The sequence below is a fragment of the Cavia porcellus genome, unplaced genomic scaffold (assembly GCF_034190915.1).
Source record: "Cavia porcellus strain 051 isolate PalLab524CR breed Dunkin Hartley unplaced genomic scaffold, mCavPor4.1 scaffold_25, whole genome shotgun sequence".
Lineage (NCBI taxonomy): Eukaryota > Metazoa > Chordata > Mammalia > Rodentia > Caviidae > Cavia > Cavia porcellus.
The window spans coordinates 1,586,069-1,604,560 of record NW_026947508.1 but is presented as its reverse complement, the minus strand read 5'-3'; the positions used below and the strand labels follow the sequence as shown (position 1 = coordinate 1,604,560).

Here is an 18,492-nt window from a genome sequence, read left to right as displayed (position 1 = left end):
GGCCCCGCACCTCCCTGTGGGGTTCCAGGGACCCTTCCTGCCACCCACGTGGGTTTTACCTGGGGGTGGAAGAGCAGCGGGGATGGCCGCAGGTACTTCTCCTTCAGGACGCCCACGGGGTCCATCACCTTCCGCTTTTCTACCCTGCTGGACAGCAACACAGAGGGTTACGTACCTCATGGAGCCACTGCCGTGCCACGTGGGCACTAGCCACACAGGGCAATGCCACGGCTGCCTGTGCCTTTCACCTGACCCCTCTGTCACCTGCCTGGGAACCCAGATCCTCTTTCCCTCACTCTCCTCTCCAAGGCCCCAGTTTTCCGTCACCATCAGGCCCCTGCTGTCCTCCAAATGCTCATCTCCCAGCTCCCGAGCGTGTCTGGCCAGGTGTGCACAGACTGGGGGCCTCGGGCCTTCTCTGGGGTCCCCGGCAGTCAGGTCTGCACAGTGGGGCTGCCTCATGGTCCTGGACTCCCTGAGCACAGCGCTGGAGGCTCAGCAATGGCCCAACCCCAACTTTGCCCCACAGATCCCCCGAGGATTGCAGTGTGGTGGGAGCCTCCTTCTATGCCCCAGCCTGCTCCCACTGGGCTGGTCCCTGGACACAGGGCCGGGACAGGTCCATCCTGGTCCCTGTACCCTCCAACTCTGCTCTTGCAGTCTTTTATTTATTTATTTTGTCTTTTTTGAGACAGGGTCTCGCTATGCAGTTCAGGCTGGCCTTGAGCTCACTTTGTAGCCCAGGCTGGTCTCTAACTCCCAACGATCCTCCCACCTCAGCTTCCTGAATGCTGGGATTACAGGTGTGAGCCACTATGCCTGGCTCTGCCTTTGCAGTCTTAGTCCTGTCCTGGGCCGGAGCAGGCAGACAGGTAGCTGCAGGGAGAGGTGACAAGGAAGACAGCACGCCAACCCCAGGGTGCCCCAGGGTGCCCGGCCAGCAGGGGAGGCTGAGGGCCTGGCCAGGGTGGGACAGGCATCAGGCACTGGGCCTGGGAGCGGTGCCAGCGGTGTGGGTCCCACTGGCAGGGAGGGATCTGCCTTGGGCCCTAGCAGGTGCCCTAATGGGCTCCATGTCCAGCCGGCAGGGCTGGGTTCCCGCAGCGGGTGGCTGGGGTGATGAAGGCAGCCGGTGAGGAGCAGAGGTGGTGCTCCTATTCCCGGGCCGGTGGACCCCTCCAGGCCCCCAGCCCCAGAGCGCTTGGCAGGCCCGGGTGTGCCGCAGTGTGTGTGTGTGCACGTGAGTATGAGTGTGTGTTTGTGTCTGAGAGCCTGTAAATATGAGTATACCCACAGTGAAGTGTGAATAAGGGTACGAGTGTGGCAGTGTTTATGAGCATGTGGCTCTGTGAATGTGTGTACGGAGTGAGTGTTGCTCACGTGTGCATGTACAACTGGGTAAGAATGAGTGTGAGTTCACGAGTGAGTGTGAACATGCGTGAATGTGAATTACACTGGGATGTGCCTGTGTGCACGAGTGTGCGTGTGTGTGCGCACCAGTGTGCGTGAAAGGACCACGGTAGCCCCTCGGGGAAGGTTTCTGACCCTCAACGTGAGAGGCGTCTGGGGTCCAGGCAGAGTGGAGCAAGCAGCCGCACCCACAGCTGCAGCCTGGGGCCCAGCAGAGGGTCACCCCCGGCCGCCCGCTGAGTCAGTCACCGCCTGAGTCCTGTGCTGTCAGCGGGCAGCGGGCCCCTCCCCCCTCCCATGCCGCTGTCCCCTGGCTGTGTCCCGGGATCCTGATCTCAGTTCAGCTCATTTATTTCTGACGTTGCAGAGCCTCTGGACCTGGGCCACGTCAAGGTGTCTGGGGACCGTTTCCTGTGTCCTTGGCTGCATAGCGAGCATGATTGTCAGCTGGCACCTATGCTGTACCCCAAGGGGTTCCCAGGTCACATGTCAGCGGGGCACCTCACTGGGAGAAGGGCTCCCTGGGCTGCCAGCTCCCCATGCGCATGAGCAGTGGCGGTGCCTTTCCGGAAGCCAGCTGAAGACAGGCTGCCCGTGCTGGGTGTTGGAGCCTGGCTTGGGGTGCTGCGGGCGAGTGCAGGTGGCAGCCCTTGGCCAGCCTCACTCTGACCTCGCCGGCTGTCATCTTTACCCTCAGTGTCCTGAGACGCCTCCCCCGGGCCTCTTAGAGTCGAGGGTGGAGGGACGCAGACACACACGGTCCAGGCTGTGCCTGTTCCCTGCACACCGGTCCCAGCATGCACACACATGTGCATAGAGCCCTGCTCACAGTGCCACGGGGTGCTGATGTGGGGCCTTGCTCTCCCTGTCTGCCTGGACAGGGGTAGGGCCTGATTGGGCTTCCAGACTCCCCCATTCTTTTTCTTCCTCCTGCACCCTGAGGCCAGCAGCCCTCTGGCACGCTGGGCTCCCGAAGTGGGAATGGATGCCAGGAGGTGGAGAAGATGCCCTGTGCCCTGGAGCAGGGCTCCGGCTAGGGATCCAGGATGGGACTTAGTGGGGCTCCAGGCCAGCTGAGTGAGGGATCCCCAAGTGTCTGGAGACCCTGCCCCTTCCCAAGCCAGGCTGCTGCCCCTCCCAAGGGTGTGCACCCAGGGGTGTCGTCTCCTGGAAACCAGCAGAGGCAGAGCTGAGAGGGGGACATTGGAGGTGGGGCCCTGTGGAGGGCAGTGAGGGCGGGGCGTGCGGATACCTGTAGATGGGATCCATGAAGAAGGACGAAGGCTTGGCGTAGTGGAGGGTCGGCTGCTGCGGCAGCTGCGCTGGGCACGCCTTGGGCAGCCCCTCGCCAGGCCCCGGCTTCCGCTCGCCATACACATGGTTCTTGCGGGGCTCCCGGCTGCCCCCGTTCTGACTGGCTCGGGCCCGACTGCCGATGCTCAGGTCCAGGGGCTGCTCCTCGCCAGACATGGGGGCTGAGGGTGCCTTGGGCGGGGGCAGGATGGGCTTGGCCTCTTTTGGCTTGGTGGTGAGGTCGAATGGGCACTCGGCGCTGGGGCCGCCCACCTTGAGGGTGTCCCGGGGTGACTTTGGCTCTGCCTTGACCAGCAGGTTGTGGGCGAGGGCGCGGTCCGTGAAGGGGTAGAGGGAGTGAGGGAAGTTGGGCAGGAGCTGGAAGGGGAAGACGGAGTGGTAGGGCAGGGAGCCCAGCTTCTTCTCCTGCATGCCCATGAAGCCGGGCCCAAAGTACTTCTCGGCGATGGAAGCGATGGCTTTGATGGAGTCGCCAGGGGCGCCCGCGGCGGTCAGCAGCTGCTCCTCGGGCGGAGGGAAGAAGGGGTGCTGGGAGGAGAAGACGGGCACCTCCGCCACACTGCTGGCGGCGCCCGGGTGTGCCGAGCTGCCCCCGAACTCGGGCTTGCCCTCGGCCAGCTTGCCCTTGTCCTTGATCTTGTCACGGTCGCTGTCCACGTCGCTGTCCAGGTCTGAGCCCGTCCCCGTGGTGGTGTCCAGGTCAGTGCCCGTGGTGGTGTTGATGTCCTCGAAGTCGCTGCCGTCGGACATGTCGGGGCTCCGGGCCTTGACCTTGTCCGTGTACGCGTCTTCCAGGCGGCTCTCGAACTTCTCCTCCGGCCCTGTGGCTGCCGAGGTGCCCTGGCTGCTGTTGCTGACCGCAGACACGAGGGGCAGGGCCGGGTTGCCCAGGGGGCTGGGCAGCTTGGCGTCCTGGGTGTGGTTCAGGGGGCTCTTGAGCAAGGGCGTGGGAGGTAGCAGAGGCGGCCGGGGGTACAGGGACGGAGGGAAGATGCCCGGGAAGCTGGGAGTGAGCGCGGGGAAGGCCGGCGGGGCGGCGGGGAAGGGCAGGGCTCCGGGCTGGGGCCGGGAGGGGAAGTACTCGTTGAAGCCCAGCCCCGCGTGGCTGAGGCCGGGGGAGGGCTTGGTCTTGTCCAGCATGGGGCTGGGGGTCAGGGGCAGGCCGGGGGGCAGGAGGCCGCCCGCTGTGTAATGGTTCTTGCCCTCGCAGAAGCGCCGGTGCTTGTTGAGGGACGAGGTAGTGCTGAACATCTGCCCGCAGTCCCGGCACTTGATCTGCGTGCGGCAGTCGGCGTGCATGCGCTTGTGCCGGCACAGGTTGGAGAACTGTGTGTAGGATTTGTGGCAGACCTCACCTGGAACGGTGGCACAAGGGGAGAGGGACAGGCCTGAGACGACCCGGGACGCCTGCACTGGCGGGGTGGGGGGTCCCAAGGCTGGGAGCAGGCTGTGGGGTGCGTGCACATCTCTGTGGGGTGCGTGCAAGGGTGTACACACACATACCATGCACGTGTGCGTGTCTATGTCCTGTGGAGTGTGCGGATGTGTGGATACACTGTGCATGTATGCATGTGTGTGCATGTCTGTGTATGCACACATACTGTGTATGTGTGTGCGTGATGCACAAAACGTGTGCACCCCTCACGTGCACACATGCACCCACATACCCGTATGTATGTGTATGAAAGTGTAGGTACGTTCTCCAGCCAGGGCCCAGCCCAGCCCCAGGGGCTCAGAGAACCCCCATCTTTGGGGACCTTTGAGCCAGTGAAGAGCCCACTGTCCTCTCTGTTTTCTGAGAGGGGCAGGCGAGTGTGTTCCTGCACACAAGTGCCCCGTGTCCCTCTCGCTCCTCAGAGAGCCCTGGGGAGGTGTGAGTTCAGCCTGCCTCTTGCCCTCCACGGTCCTTGGCTGCCTGATCTCCTGGACCCAGGTGGGCGCCTCTGCTCTGAGATTACTGCACAGCCTCATCTGGGTATCTATTTATGTGAACCCCACTGCCTTCCGGCTGTTTGGCTTGGTGGGTGTTTTCTGGCTGAAGGGACACGAGTTTTGCCTCATTTAATCAAATCTGCCCTTTCTGGAGACTGCGCAGGGAGAAAATTGCTGTGGAGGGACTATAAATACCCTTCGCCCCCACCGGCCTGCACACCCTTGCTGTGCTGGATCCCTCGGGGCTCTGGCAGTGGTGGGCATCACTGCTGTGATCCTGAGCTTGGGAAGCGGCTCTGAGCTGCCCAGGACAGCGGAGGAGGACCTGCTGGGCCAGCACTGTGCCCACAGAGGGACACTTGGTCCCACTCACTGCTCCGTGAGGCCAGCAGTGGGGAGGGCTTCAGGGAGGCCTGGAGACACTGAGGCCTCAAGGGGACAGGTTCTGGATGCTAGGGACAGATGATAAGGGATCTGAGAGCTGGCAAGGGAGGTGGCTGTGTAGGAGCAGAGGCAGGCCAGGTGGTCACAGTGACTTGGGTCTGGGGACCTGCCTGACAGACCTGCAGGACAGGGAGGGGCCTGGCCCTGGCTGTCTGGCTGAGGGGTATGCACACACTGACCAAATCTCACACTGCACACCTGTACCTAGAAGCCTTGCTGAGAAGTCCCCGTGAACAGGGGCCTACCTGTGTCTGTGCACGAGACACTCTTTCCCCTCCTTCTCCCCCACTTGTTTCCCGAGTGCCCACACACACGTGCATGCACACATATCTCCAGTGCACCCCTGAGCTCCCTAGGAGGAGGAGCATTGTCCAGGACTGCAGTCAATTTGGGGCTTCTGGACACTGGCCATGCATGCAGGTGCAACCAGACAGGTGGGCACAGAGTCTGTGTGTAGAGGGTGTCTGGGGCCCTGCACATGGCCGTGTGGAGCTCTGCTCCTTGTAGGGCAGGACTCGGGGCTCCCTCACTGTCTGACATGCACAAGCTCCATCGTCTGGGGGCACGTCTGGGGGTTTTCTTTTTAGCTCAGACCCCTGACCCAAAGGCACAGGTGCCCCAGAGTCTGCCCCTGCCATGCTGGCTGGCTGGCCCTGGCCTCTGTCTATCTGGCAAGGAGCTTGTGGAGACGGTGGACTCAGCCACCCAGGAGCTGTAGTTCCTGGGACTCACGTTATGGACATCGACCAGGGGACTTGAGCAATCTCACTTGTATGTGCAGAGAGGCGGGTGTCTAGGGCCACAGTTTTCTGAGCCTCAGTTTTTGTAGGCACACGCCCACCCTTCCGGGGCAGCCTCCTCGATGCCCCTGCCCCTCGAACTACCTAGCTAGGCCTCCCTGTCCCCCTCCAGAGGGAAACGGTGCTTCTCCAGGCAGCATGAGGGGTTGGTCCCCCGGTGGCCAGATGCCCCTTCTGCAGTAGGAAGGTGGCCCTGGTGGCAAAGCAGCACTTGTGGACTGGCCAATGGGCAGATGGCTACTTTGGCTAGGGACTGGAGCACGGGGGCAAGGCCCTGGACTCTGGGCCCTGCAGTGTGGCCACAACACCTGGCCCTTAAATGTTCAGCAGCTTTGGTTCCCTTCTCCAGCAGCTGTAGTGAGTGATGCCCTGATGTGCAGGACCTTGTGAGCTCCAGTGTGACAGAGCTCAGGGAATGCTGACTTGGCTCCGTGCTGGACACCTGGCGCTGCACGTGATGACTCAGCGTGACACATGTGTCATGACTCCATGTGGCGGGTGGATGTGTGTGTGTGAGACAGAGCAGAGAAAGCCTTGATTTTCCGTGGATCAAAAGCTGCTTTCAGCAATTCATTTCCACCAGTGACCAGGCTCAGAACTGCTGAATCCTCCCCCAACCCCCCCCATGAGCCCCGCAGCACGGGACGCTGCTGGGACAACGCGGGCCATCCTGGGTGAGCCCACAGCAGATGAACCCCGTGCAAGTGCGCAGGTTGCTGGGCTGGCTGCACATCCCAGCAGCCAGTGCAAGAGCAAAGCCCTGACCTAGTGTGTGCAGAAATCACAGAACCTGTGCCTTTGGGTCAGGGGTCTGAGCTAAAAAGAAAACCCCCAGACGTGCCCGATGGAGCTTGTGCATGTCAGACACTATCTCGTGCGATAGTTGCCAGGGTGTGCCCAAGCCCAGCTCTCCTGTCTGCTCTAGCCTTGTTCCCTGTCCTGCAGGGGCCCCGTCTGAAGCCCTAGCGGGCCCAGCCTCCTCTGTACTAGGTAGAGCCTGGTGCCCACGGTGCTGCTCGACTCTGCGGTCTCTACCGCAAGCTGCGCAAGGGGCCAAGGCTGAGCTGGTGACGCCCAGCGCTGGACCTGGGAGCGACAGAAAGCCTGCACTTGGTCCTTTCTTTCCACCTGAGTGGAGCAAAGGGACCTTGGCCGGGTGAGGACAGGATGCTGGGCGGCATGGGGAGGGCTGGCTCACCGCTCCTGAGCTCGCTGGGGATCGGTCACCCTGGACTGATCCTGCTGACCTCTGACCCCTCCCTTTTACCCCCACCCCCACAGTCTCCTCTGCAGGCCCTTTGGGCTTACTCTGCCAGTGTCTCTCCTCACACATGCAAGGACGGTGCCCATCCCGGCAGCAGCCCTGCACCACTGTCCCCAGGCTCACATGCTGTCCCCTTGCTCGGTGCTTGCCTGTTCCCTCCTGCTAGTGTGTGAGCACCATGAGGACAGGTGCTTTCCCTGGCTACCTGGACCTGTGCTTGGCACACACGGGGATTCCCTAGAGGACTTCAGCAGGGGCGGGCGTGGACAGAGTGGACAGGGCACCTAGGAGGCCACCGGCCCCTCCTGCAGGTCGTTGGGTTACTAGAACGGCCCTCACCACCACTCACTGCCTACCTGGCCACTGTATAGACGAGGCAGAGGGCAGGGAGCTGGCGGAGGATGGCAACGAGGGCAGCATGAGCGACAGGCTCAGAGGACACGGGCCCTGGGGGTGCCCATGGAGCTGCAGGGACCCAGGGTCCCCAGATATCGGGACGGCCCGAGGAGCTTCTGAGCCCTTTGCAGGCGGGGGATCCCGGCCACTCACATATGAACGGTTTGACGGTGCTGTGGATGTGCTTGTGTTGCTTGAGGCCGGAGGACGTGGCGAAGGTCTTGCCGCAGTCTGGGCAGGCGTGGGCCCGGGCGCCCACGTGCTGGGAGCGGATGTGCCGCTGCAGGTTGCTGGGGTCCGTGAACACCTGGGGGGCAGACGCTATTGGCCTGTGCCCTTCCTGGACGCCCCACGTCGGGCCCTGGGGCAGGGCCCTGCCTCCCTCCCTCTCGGCCCTGCTCGCCCTAACTGGCCAGCACAGGTGTCCACCGCGGCACTGAATTGCTGAGGGCCTTGGCAGGTGGCCACGCCTCCCTGGCCTCAGTTTCCTCAATGGAGTGACTCCTGAGAAAACGGCCCAGGAGGCTGACTGGACCGAAGTGGAGACGGGCTTAGCTGAAGACCCATGACCCATGAGAGCCTGGCTCGGGGACAGAGCCGCCCTGAGAGGACCGGGGCTCTGGTCTGGACCTGGTCCCTTCCGAGCTGTGTGATGTCATCTGTGAGATGCCCTGTCCTCCACACCTGTGACCAAGGGCCAAGCGCACACCCACGCCAGGTACCTTCACGCAGTTTTCACATTCGAAGCGCTTGCCGCTGTCGTGGGACATCTGGTGGCGGATGAGGTTGGACTTCCAGTTGAAGGCCTTGGGACACTGATCACACTTATACTCTCGCTCCTCCGTGTGGACGATCATGTGCTGCTCCAGGCTGTGTGCAGGGGCGGGGGTCACTTAGAGCCTCCCTGCTCAGCCTCTGCCCAGGACCAGGGGCCCCTGACCCCATCAGCCCCATCAGTTCTGTGCGGTCTTTCGGCACTAGGCAAGGGCCCCCAAGCCCCGGCCCCCTTCTGGGTCATTCCAACTTTGAGGCCAAGCTTGGACCTAGAAACAAAGGAGTCCAGGAAACCCAGCTCTCTGAGTGACTGGGGGTGCCTGTGAGGTGAGCAGGGACATGGAGGAGGCTGGCCGGGCCAGAGAACAGGGTCTCCAATGTACGTGTTGGGGCGCACAGCTCCTGGGGGCTCTCTTGGCTGAATGAGCAGCTTCTAATCCCCTCCTCTCGGGGGACCCCTGCTGCTCCCCCCGCCCGGCCCCAGGATGACCGTTAATCTTCATGAGTGAAGCAGTAATATATCATGGCCCGTTAATTACGGGGCCCAGCCATCCATTTAGATCAGAAACGCCTGCTTCTCCGGCCTTGGGAGATTGTATCTTTTCCCTGTTGTTAATTGTGATTTATGTGTTTATGTAAGGAAAACAGGGACCCTCTTTCGAGGTGCTCACTGCGCCGGGCCTCAGTGGGACTTTGCCCACATGCTTATTTTCTCAGTCATCTGTTCGGGGCAGAGGTCTGCTGTCCCCAGTGAGCCAGGGACAGGATGGATGGAAATCCTTGACCATCACGGTGGTTAGTGACCTGTTGGCGTGTTGCTCTGATTCTGTCCTGGAGGAAACTGGCACAGCAGGAGGACCCTGGGTTTGACAGTTCCTGGCTCCCTGAAGCCTGGGCCCAGGTCCCCTGGGGACAAGGGGTTCCTGGCTGACCCCTCCCTGGGCTCACTGACTGAGACAGAATCTGGTGTGTCTAGAGGCGACACTATCCTGAGAGCCCCTGGGTAGCAGGTCCCGTGTCCCCTGCATCAGGCGGGGCCTGACTGTGGGGACAGGCAGGTCTCGCTGCAGGCTGGTCCAGGGCACGTCTGGATGCCAATTCTATGCCTGCCCTGCCCCCAGCGCCACAAGAGTGGCTGGTCTGTGTCCCATCTCCTCTGCTCCCTGGGACCAAGCCCGACTGCGAGGAGGGACCAGTGCCAGTGGCGGGGCACACCTGTACTTGTTGGGGAACATTCGCTCGCAGTCCTTGCACTCGTGGGCCTGCCCATCGCTGCCACTGCCGCCGAGACCCTCAGGCTTGAGGCCGTCGCCCAGGTCCTCGTAGAGTGTGGCCCGAGCCGAGCCGCACGCGTACTTCTTGTGGCGTCGAAGGTCCAGCTTGCACTGGAAGAGCTCGTCACACTCGTCACAGCGAAATGCGGGCTCCTCTGCAAGACAGAGATCGGGCAGGTGGGCAGGGCAGCAGGGACCTGTCCGGGCCGTGGGACCTCAGCATCCCGCTGAGGGTTACGTATGTACAACATGGCCCTGCGAGAGTCTGGGGTGCTCACCCCCCCACCTCCACAGCCTCCTCTTGTCTTCCATCACCCTTCCCCTGTGGGGCCTGGCCCGCCCTGGCCACCCTGCCCTGCCCCCTTCCAGCCCTCACTCTGGGCCGGGATGGCTGCCCAGGGGGTACCCGATCTCTGCACGTAGGAAAGGCTGAGCCCCACGGCCCCTCCCTGTCTCAGGCAGCCTCCCTGCCTGGGACTGGAGAAGGAAGCCAGGCCCAGGGCTTTGTTTATGAATAGGGGAAAAAAGACGACAGAGCTCCAATGCATATAATAAATTATTGTTGTCAAGGTCAAACAAATTAAGAGGGGGCAGCTATTATTAAGTTTACGAGGCAGCATCCTGACCACAATGCCAAGCCAAACAGCCGCCAGGAGCTGGAATCCCCTTGGGGTGGGGATCCCACCCCTGCCCCTGCCCCAGCTTCCCACACCGGCAGCTTCCACCTAGGGTGGGGTCTCCACTGCAGGGCACCCCGTTCCCCCCCAGGCCTGGAGAGAAGACACCTGCTCTCAGCTCTTGCCCACACGAGCTGAACAGTGAAGCTGTGTGCGTGAGGGTGCAGCTGTCTGAATGTGTGCATGTGCACAAATGTGTGTGCACAAGTGTGAACATTCCAGCCTATTTGCACTCATGTTTCTGCATCTTGTGTTTATGTGAGCACACCTATGGACGTGTGTGCACATGTGTAAGTATGTGTGATTGCTTGGGCATGTGTGTATTTGGGCACGTTTGTGTGCTCACTGATGTATACTTTGCACATGTGCTTATGTGTGTGTCTCCATATGCACGTGTGTCCATTTGGGGGCTCTGTGCATACATGCACGTGTTCCATGTGTGATGTGAGCATGTGTGACTGGTGTGCGTGCTGCATGTGCTCGTGTTTTCATGTGTATCTGGATGTGAGTGTGAACGTGTGTGGTGCGTGTGTACACTTATGGCTGTGTCTGGGTGTGTGCACACACATGGGACCGGCCTGCACACAGCAAGGAGCAGAACCTTAATAAACCGGGGCTGAACATTGGCCCAAAGGCCTCAAACTAGGGCTAAGGGCTGGCTGAGGCAGGCAGCAGAGACAGGATGGACAGGAGAAGCGGCCACCTGGGTACGGGCCTCTCGGAGTCCTAAGGAGGGGCCCATCAGCACAGTGACCACAGAGGGGGAGGGTCACCTCCTGCTGACCCAGAAGCTCCCTGAGCCTGCATGTGGGGTTGCTTTGGGCACCCTGGCCCTGTGGCTCCCCTGAGCCTGCACCAAGAGTAGAGGAACAGGCAGTGGAGCTCGGAGTCCGAGGAATCAGCCCCAGCTGTGACCCCCTAGTGGGGCTGAGGTCTCCGGCAAAGGCCTCCTGGGGGCATCCCCCAGATGGGCCAAGCAGGGGCCACCCTGCCAGACCTGGACTCATCCTCGAGTGCCAGAGACTCTGGCAGGCTGGAGGGTGGGCAGGAGGATTTGTGCTGCGGGAAGAATGCCCGGATGCTGCCTTCCAATCCAACCCCAGCCTGCCCCTCTTTCAGGAGTTACACCAGCCCCCAGGCCCATGGGCCTCCTCCGTAGGCAGGCACCACCCAACAGTGTCACGGCATGCGCTGGACTTCATGTCCCGGCTTTGTCTCAGGTCAGTGGTGGCCAGAGGATGGAGGGACTCACCCAGGACAGGAGCAAAGCCCTGGGTCATAGCCACCTCCACTTTTGAGGCCCAGGATGGAGAGGAGGCTGGGCCCCAGCATCCCGCTGAGGGTTACGTATGTACAACATGGCCCTGCGAGAGTCTGGGGTGCTCACCCCCCCACCTCCACAGCCTCCTCTTGTCATCAGAGGCTCCGACTTGCATTTGAGGGGATGCCTTGGGGATCTGAGCACAAAGTGCCCCTCTCATGCTGGGCCCACTGGGTCCTACGGAGCTGCTACTGTGGGCTGCAGAGGCTGAGGCAGGAGGGCTCACCTGCACCTGGTGAATTAGAAAGGCCCCTTCCTGTTGGGCCTTTTCTAGCTTCCAACTAAAAGCACTCACAGAGTTGAGATTTGAAAACAGAGATAAGAGCAGGGCATGGTGGTGTATGCCTAGAACCCCAAACTCTGGAGGCTGAGGCAGGAGCATCACTGTAAGTTCCAGAACAGCCTGGGCTACACAGTGAGACCCTGTCTCAAAAACAAGCCAACAGAAAAAACTCACACAAGAAGAAATGTTGCTTCTACCCATCAACTAATTTTTTTCCCTTCTGCTTTGGAATTAAGATTTAAAATAAGACTTTTGGCCTTTAAAATGAACATTCAGCCTGTGGATGCAGCTGGCCGCAGTGACAAGCTTGGCCTCTGCGGAAGGGCAGGGCAGGACAGGGCAGGCAGGGCAGGGCAGGGCAGGGCAGGGCAGGGCAGGACCGGACCTGAGTGAGCTGCTGCCCGGCCTCGGTGTAGACGCTCTCCTGGCTCCCCGGCAGGCAGGGAGGGTGAGCCTGCGCCCGGGCCCCGCTGGGTAGGTGCTTTTCTTTTCCCAGCATGAGGGATCCTGTTTTGAAGGACACGAAGCTGCTCTTCGACACCCTGACACCACATTCACTGCCCATCCCGTCACACGGCGTCCCCTGGGCCACACAGCCCGGTGTGCTCATGACCTCCTACAGTAAAGTGAGCTGTTATACCGCTTTTGAAATGGTAGCCAGTCTGAAGGCTGACGATCCTGAGTTTCCTCCGCAAAACCAGCTGCGGACTGAGGGGCTCGAGGGGCTCCCCTTCCTCTACCATCTGTGTGGCCACTGGAACTTGTCTGGGGTTTTTGCTGCTGGCCTTCTCACCGAGCTACCTTCCCAACCCTTTTTTATTTTGAGAAGGGGTCTTGCTAAACTGCCCAGGATGGACTCCTGCCTCGGCCTCCCGAGGGGCTGGCTGTGGGGTGGTGGCTCTTAACAGAGCCACAGCTCTGCAGGGCCACGTGGTTTCCCAGCCGTGGGCAGGGCTGTTCTCCCACGCGTGTCCTGGCAAACCGGGGCTCCTTTTCCTCCTTGCTGCCTGGACGTGGCCGCCCCTCAGCTCCCTTCTGCTACGGGCACACAAAGAGCCATTTGCTGGAAAGGGAAGCCTCTGCATGCAGATGCGGCGGGGGTCGAGGGCCAGGGAGGAAATCTGGGCTTCCACGCGCCCCAAAGCAGGAGCCTGCATCTCGCCTGTCAGAGCAGCCCCTTGCTTGTCTAGTTTAAGTTCCACCAGCAACTTTCACGGCCGGGCAGGAACATAACAGAAAAATAAATCAGTGCCTAATGGCTTTCAGAACGGAGGGGTTCACAATTATCCGGCATCCACATGCTAATCTTCAACTCCAGCCTCAAAAGAGCTCAAGAGCTACTCCAAATTCCTGCAGGGATAAGGGGCCGGCTGCATTTAGCTGGGGTCGGTGGAAAAGATTTTTTGATGATAATTATCTTAGTGAGGAACGTTTTTGCATTTTCTTTCTGCGCGATTCAGAGTTTAGCTGGGGGTGGGGTGGCCATTGGGGAGTCACAGAAGCGACCTTGACAGCCGAGGGAAGGAAAGTCACAGATTTGATGTTGGACTATTATGTGTGGGAAGCAATTAGCCCACGAGCGTTTGATAGATTATTAGGAAGATGTAGACCCAGGTTATTTAGTACTGGGGGCTGGGGCCGGCGGGGCGCAGGAATTGAGGTTTTTAAAAACCTTTTGGAAGAAAGAAATTTCACTGTACAAATGAAACCCCCCAGCTGAACATGCTCTGTAAGTTAAGCAGATTTATCTTCTGGAGTCTTGTGTGTTCTCCAAGACTCACAGGTCTTTTCAACAATTATTTTAAGGAAAATGAGAGCTCGCTCTTGCTACCCAGATTTTGGCAATTTATTTTTCTTTTCTTAAACAGCCTAATGAAAACCAAGCTCTAGCAGAGAGGACAGACAGGCCCCAGCTGGTGACACTGGCCTTCTGTGCTGATCTGCTTTTGACAGCTCAGGGCTGTGAACCGCTGCTATGTGAAGGTGGGGCCTGGCTGCTGTGCCCGCCGAGGGCCAGAAGGGTAAATTGAGGCAGCATTCTGGGGGTGTCAGGACTCAGAGCCTCCTGCCTGCCCCTGGGCAGCTGTGCAACCCCTCCCTGAGGAATCAGAGGGGTCTGAGTGGCGTTAATCATTAAGTCTGTGCACCACAGGCAGAGCAGACCACAAGTCCCTCCCTCTCTGGCCTGAGCAGGAATTAGCAGTTCTGGGGACTTCCTGTCAACGAGGGGTCTCGGCAAAGCAAGGGTGATCACACAGAGCCCTGGAGCCGCCCTCTGGGCCAACAGAACCTCCCTTCAACCCCCGGGGCTGGGACCCTGCATTTTGCCATGCAGGAAGCAGCTTGAGCCTGTGTTTGAGAACCCCAAGTCTAGCTGTGGGCACATGACTCCCAGCACTCCGGGAGGCTGAGGCAGGATGATCAGGAGTTTGAGCGCGGCCTAGGCAATGCAGTGACTTAGCAGGACCCTGTTTGAAACTCAAAAAAATTGGCTGGGGATGTAGCTCAGAGTGAAGGCCCTGTGTCCAACCAGCACCCGGCACTGCAAACAAGAAAGAAAGGAAAAGGGTTCCCCTGGCCCTTGGTGTGTGTAAGGCCGGCGCTTTCCCACACTTGTCTCAGAGGTGTGGACAGACAGGGGACCCACGGGGTCCAGCCGACAGGCAGGCATCACCTGGCAATGCAAGGAGAAGATTCCAGAGCTTTCCAAGGCCAGGGAGAGTGAAAGGACTCCCGACCGCTGCAGGCCCGGCCCAACCCTGAACCCCCTCCAGGGCCCTCCACCAAAGAAAATTTCCCCCAGTGTGTCTCTTGGATGTAACCTAGGGATGGGAGTCGCCTGGAGACAGCTACAGCACCTTGGCTGTTACGGAGGCGGGCTTCACCCGAGAGCGCTCTGGGAAGCAGGGGCTGCCAGGCCCCTAAGGCACTCCTTTGTGCTGTCCGACACCCCTCCCCTCCCCCCTCCCCTCCCCCTCCCCCTCCCCTTCCCCTCTTCCCCTCCCCCTCCCCTCCCCCTCCCTTCCCCCCTCCCCCCTCCCCTTCCCTCTCCTTTTCTCAGAATTGAGAAAAGCTGGTCAAATGATGACACAGTTTAAAAAGTTGACCAGAGTCTCCAAGGCTGCAGAGATATTCACCACGACCCCGATTCACCCCCATGCAAAGCCCTTCTAACACTCAGGACACCACTCTGGGGACTCCAGGAAGGAGGCAGAACGAGCAGGCCCTCTGTCTGTGCCTGGGCCTGCAGGGGGCAACTGGGATGCCTGTCACCAGGTACAGCGTCAGGTGATAGATGCAGAAGGGCCGGGTCTTACCGTCCAGCCCGGGCGGCACAGCCCGCAGGGAGTAGGCGCCTTCCTTCACATGTACCAGCAGCTCCTCGCCTGGCTCGATGTCCTTAATGACTCTGTAATAAATCTGGGACGAGAGACCAGAGAGAGCAGGTCAGGCTGCCGCTGGGCCCTCTGCAGTGGCGCTCGGCGAGCACTTGCGGGGAGGCCAGGCCGCGGGCCACTTGACCTGTCTTCTAATTGCCACTAAAGAGGCCCCCTTGGAAGTTCTGCAGTGCACGCTCCGAGGACCGAAGCCCTTTCTAATTGTTCCATCCTGTTTTGGGCTATTGACAGAGAGAGCACAAAATTAAATAGGTGAGAGTCAGCATCAATGTCCCTGTCCAGCGGGTCACGGGAGCCACCCCAGGCAGGAGGACCTGCCACCGGGTCTGGGCCCCTTTCCGCCTTCCTCATCAACATGGGTGTCCCTGCTGAGGGGAAAGGGGCTCTTGGGACCCCCCCACCAGCTGGGCATAGGCCCCCGCTCAGTGGCACAGCACTGAGCCCTATGCTGCTTGCTGCCTTGGCCCCCGACCCCCGAAGGTGGACATCCCCGTGGAGGCGTCAAAGTGGTGGCTGCAATGGGGAAGCTCGGAGCTTATCTGCCCTGCGTTCACGGGGTCAGGCTGGGCTGAACGTCGGTGGGAAGGAGACAGTGTCCCAGGAAGAAGAACCCCGGAGTGTGGTTCTGCCACCCAGGGTTGATGAGTCCTGTAAGCCCTCGCCGCGCTGGGCTCTGAGGGCGGGAACACTCCGCAGCGCGAGGCTAAGATTACCAGCACCGGCAAACTTGGGCTCAGAGCGCCGGGAGAGCAATGATGCCGGCAGGTGGGCTCCGCGGGCCCTGCCTCCTCCTCCCGGCTTCGTCCGAAGCCACGACGGCTGTGTTGAGCTTGGGCGAACCCCACGGGACGGGACGGAGGGCCTCGGAACCATAGCAGTACTCAGCCTGACCCAGCCTATTTGCTTCCTCTTTCATCCCTTTCCAGATGCGGAGGGGGTCCTGGAAGGCCAGCGTGACCAAGGACAGAGACCTGCCACCCTCTCTACAAAAGGCAAACAGAAGGACCGCCCGAGGGAAGCTGGGTCCTGAAAATGGCCAGCACCCCCACTTCTGCCTATCAGCTTTTAGATGCTGCCTCTTTAGGGTTCCTGTAATGTTTTATAAACATCAGAGCCATTCACAAGGAAAGGCGCCACCTTTGCCTATAGGATTTGAGGGTCTCAGTGGTCAAGTCCGCCTTCTCCTCAACCTAAGGATTTTAATGTGTCAGTACAAGAGATTATCCAAGGTCGAGATGACCGATTGCAGCTTCAGGGGGACTGGGTGGACACAGGTGGCAGGCACCATGGTCTCCTCCCTGGAGCAAATGATGCTTTTCAGTCCATCAAGCACACTTGCACACGAATTCACTTTCTCTCCTTTGGCTAAGAAACTTGAAAGCCCTGTTGGAATAAAATAGGTGAAATGTCTTTCCCTGCGCCTTTCTTAAAAAGCGATGCCCAGTCTCTCACCAACCCGGACCGGGGGTTTGTGAGTATTGCACTGGGAAAGGCTGGCGTGGCCCTGACACCAAGACGGCTTGTGGCAAAGTGGAATTTGAGTTTCTCTACAGCGATCCTGCAGATCACATCCATCAGTGACCCAGCTCGCCTATCGCCTGTCCCATGGGAGAGGACACGGTTCCAAGGGCATCCAGGGCTTCTCTCTTGTCTGCATGCTGCCTGCAGGCTTCAAGGACCGTGGGAGTGTCACTGAGGGCTCGCAGCGCCGGACTGGGAGCCACGCTCCTCTGCAGAAGGCTGACACCCAGAGCTCCAAGGCTGGCAGAGGGCTGAGGCTCCTAGACACAGCAGGATGGCTCCGGGGGACCAGTCGGGGTCTTCGTGTCTGCTTCAGGGGCCTGCTTTCTCAGAGTCGGGCAGGAGCCAGGGGATCGTGTCCTGCCCGGGCTGGCCACCTCGGGCAGGCTCCCGTGCATCGGCCACCCTGTGATTGGCTGTGTTCTTGTCCTGTGCCCCGCTGAAGCAATTTGACTTGTGCCCAAAGCTTCATTATTCTGTTGTTACATATTCTGCCTCTTTCCCGGGGGCTCGGGATTAAAAATTCTACAGGTTTATCCCTTTCTTAGCTGTGCAGTTTGGGTCAGAACTGTAAAAATATGAATCATTAGTCCATAGTGAAACTGTTAAAAGTTCTTCAGGTTTCTTCTGATGAAGGGTCCCATCTAACACACATTCTGCCAAGTGCTTTTTGTATCGTGAGATGCCACTGAACGTAAACATTTGTTTCCCAAATAAGGACTGGTTGGCTCCTGAGGGGGTCCTGCAGCCCATGACACTTTTTTGGAATCAAAACAAATTTGATACATTATGAAAGTCTTTTGTCAACTGGTTGAGAAATGCTACAACCAGTTCCTAACCGCTCCTCATTTTCAAAGGGAAAATTGTGCGTAATTGTTGGAGGCTACCATTTGAGCCGACGAAATTAAAAATTAGTGATTTTTTAATTCTAAAATGACGTAGGATAAAAGTAAAAAGAGTGAAGAAGTGTCAGGGGTCGGCATGAGCTGACAGATGTCAGGCGGCCCCGCTTGACATTCCAGTGCTGGCAGATCGCACGCCCTGACGGCAAAGCGGGGTCCAGGCTGGGCCAAGAGAACGGAAGTGAAGGGGCGGGTCTGCCGGCAGGCTGCGACCACCGCACAACACCAGGTTTTCATTAGGAACAAGCGCTCGCTGGCTTCCTCCGGGAGGTGGTGCGGCGTGGGGCTGGCGGGTCTTCCGGTTCCAGCTCCCAGGAGAGGCAGCCCGGACCCCTCCTCGCTGGGGAGCCAGGGTCCCTCGGGCTCAGTCTCATCAGCAGAGGCTGGGGAGGCTGCAGCCTGCTGGCCGTAGGCTCGGTGTGGCAACCGGCCCCGGCCCTGCCCAGGGCCACTGGTGTCCTCGGGGACCAGCAGAGGCCGTGCGTGGGAAGTGGGATCGAAGCCCTGCCCTGCTCCCTGGCCCTGCTGGCCGTTGGACATCCCACCGCTGACTGTCTTGCCCTACCGAGACAATGTGAGGAAGAAAAAAAAGCCAGGCTGCAAAGGGCCCCGGCCATCCCCGCTTCCCCCTGTGGGCATTTGGCTTCCAAGCCCTTGTTTTCTTCCTTAACATGAAAACAAGTTTAGGAATAGGTCTTGCCCGTGCCCCCACAAGCATTTCAAACCCACTCATTTGCTCATAATTGCAGGAGGAAGAATGATCCAGGGGTGACCTGGATGTC

The 18,492-nt window shown here is 59.8% G+C and overlaps 1 protein-coding gene across 3 annotated transcripts in view; it reads right to left on the bottom strand.

The window, feature by feature from the left end:
• Prdm16 (PR/SET domain 16) overlaps positions 1 to 18,492 on the bottom strand; it is a 266,107-nt gene that overhangs the window by 16,757 nt on the left and 230,858 nt on the right. For 2 of the 3 annotated variants that reach the window (XM_063235343.1, XM_063235341.1), the window contains exons 5-10: positions 15,207 to 15,309; positions 9,550 to 9,763; positions 8,283 to 8,430; positions 7,714 to 7,867; positions 2,663 to 4,079; positions 60 to 147 (exon numbers count right to left, since the gene is read on the bottom strand). In XM_063235343.1, coding sequence (XP_063091413.1) covers positions 60 to 147; positions 2,663 to 4,079; positions 7,714 to 7,867; positions 8,283 to 8,430; positions 9,550 to 9,763; positions 15,207 to 15,309 — 2,124 coding nt within the window. The remainder of the gene's footprint in view (positions 1 to 59; positions 148 to 2,662; positions 4,080 to 7,713; positions 7,868 to 8,282; positions 8,431 to 9,549; positions 9,764 to 15,206; positions 15,310 to 18,492) is intronic. The other variant, XM_063235342.1, reaches the window with a different exon arrangement.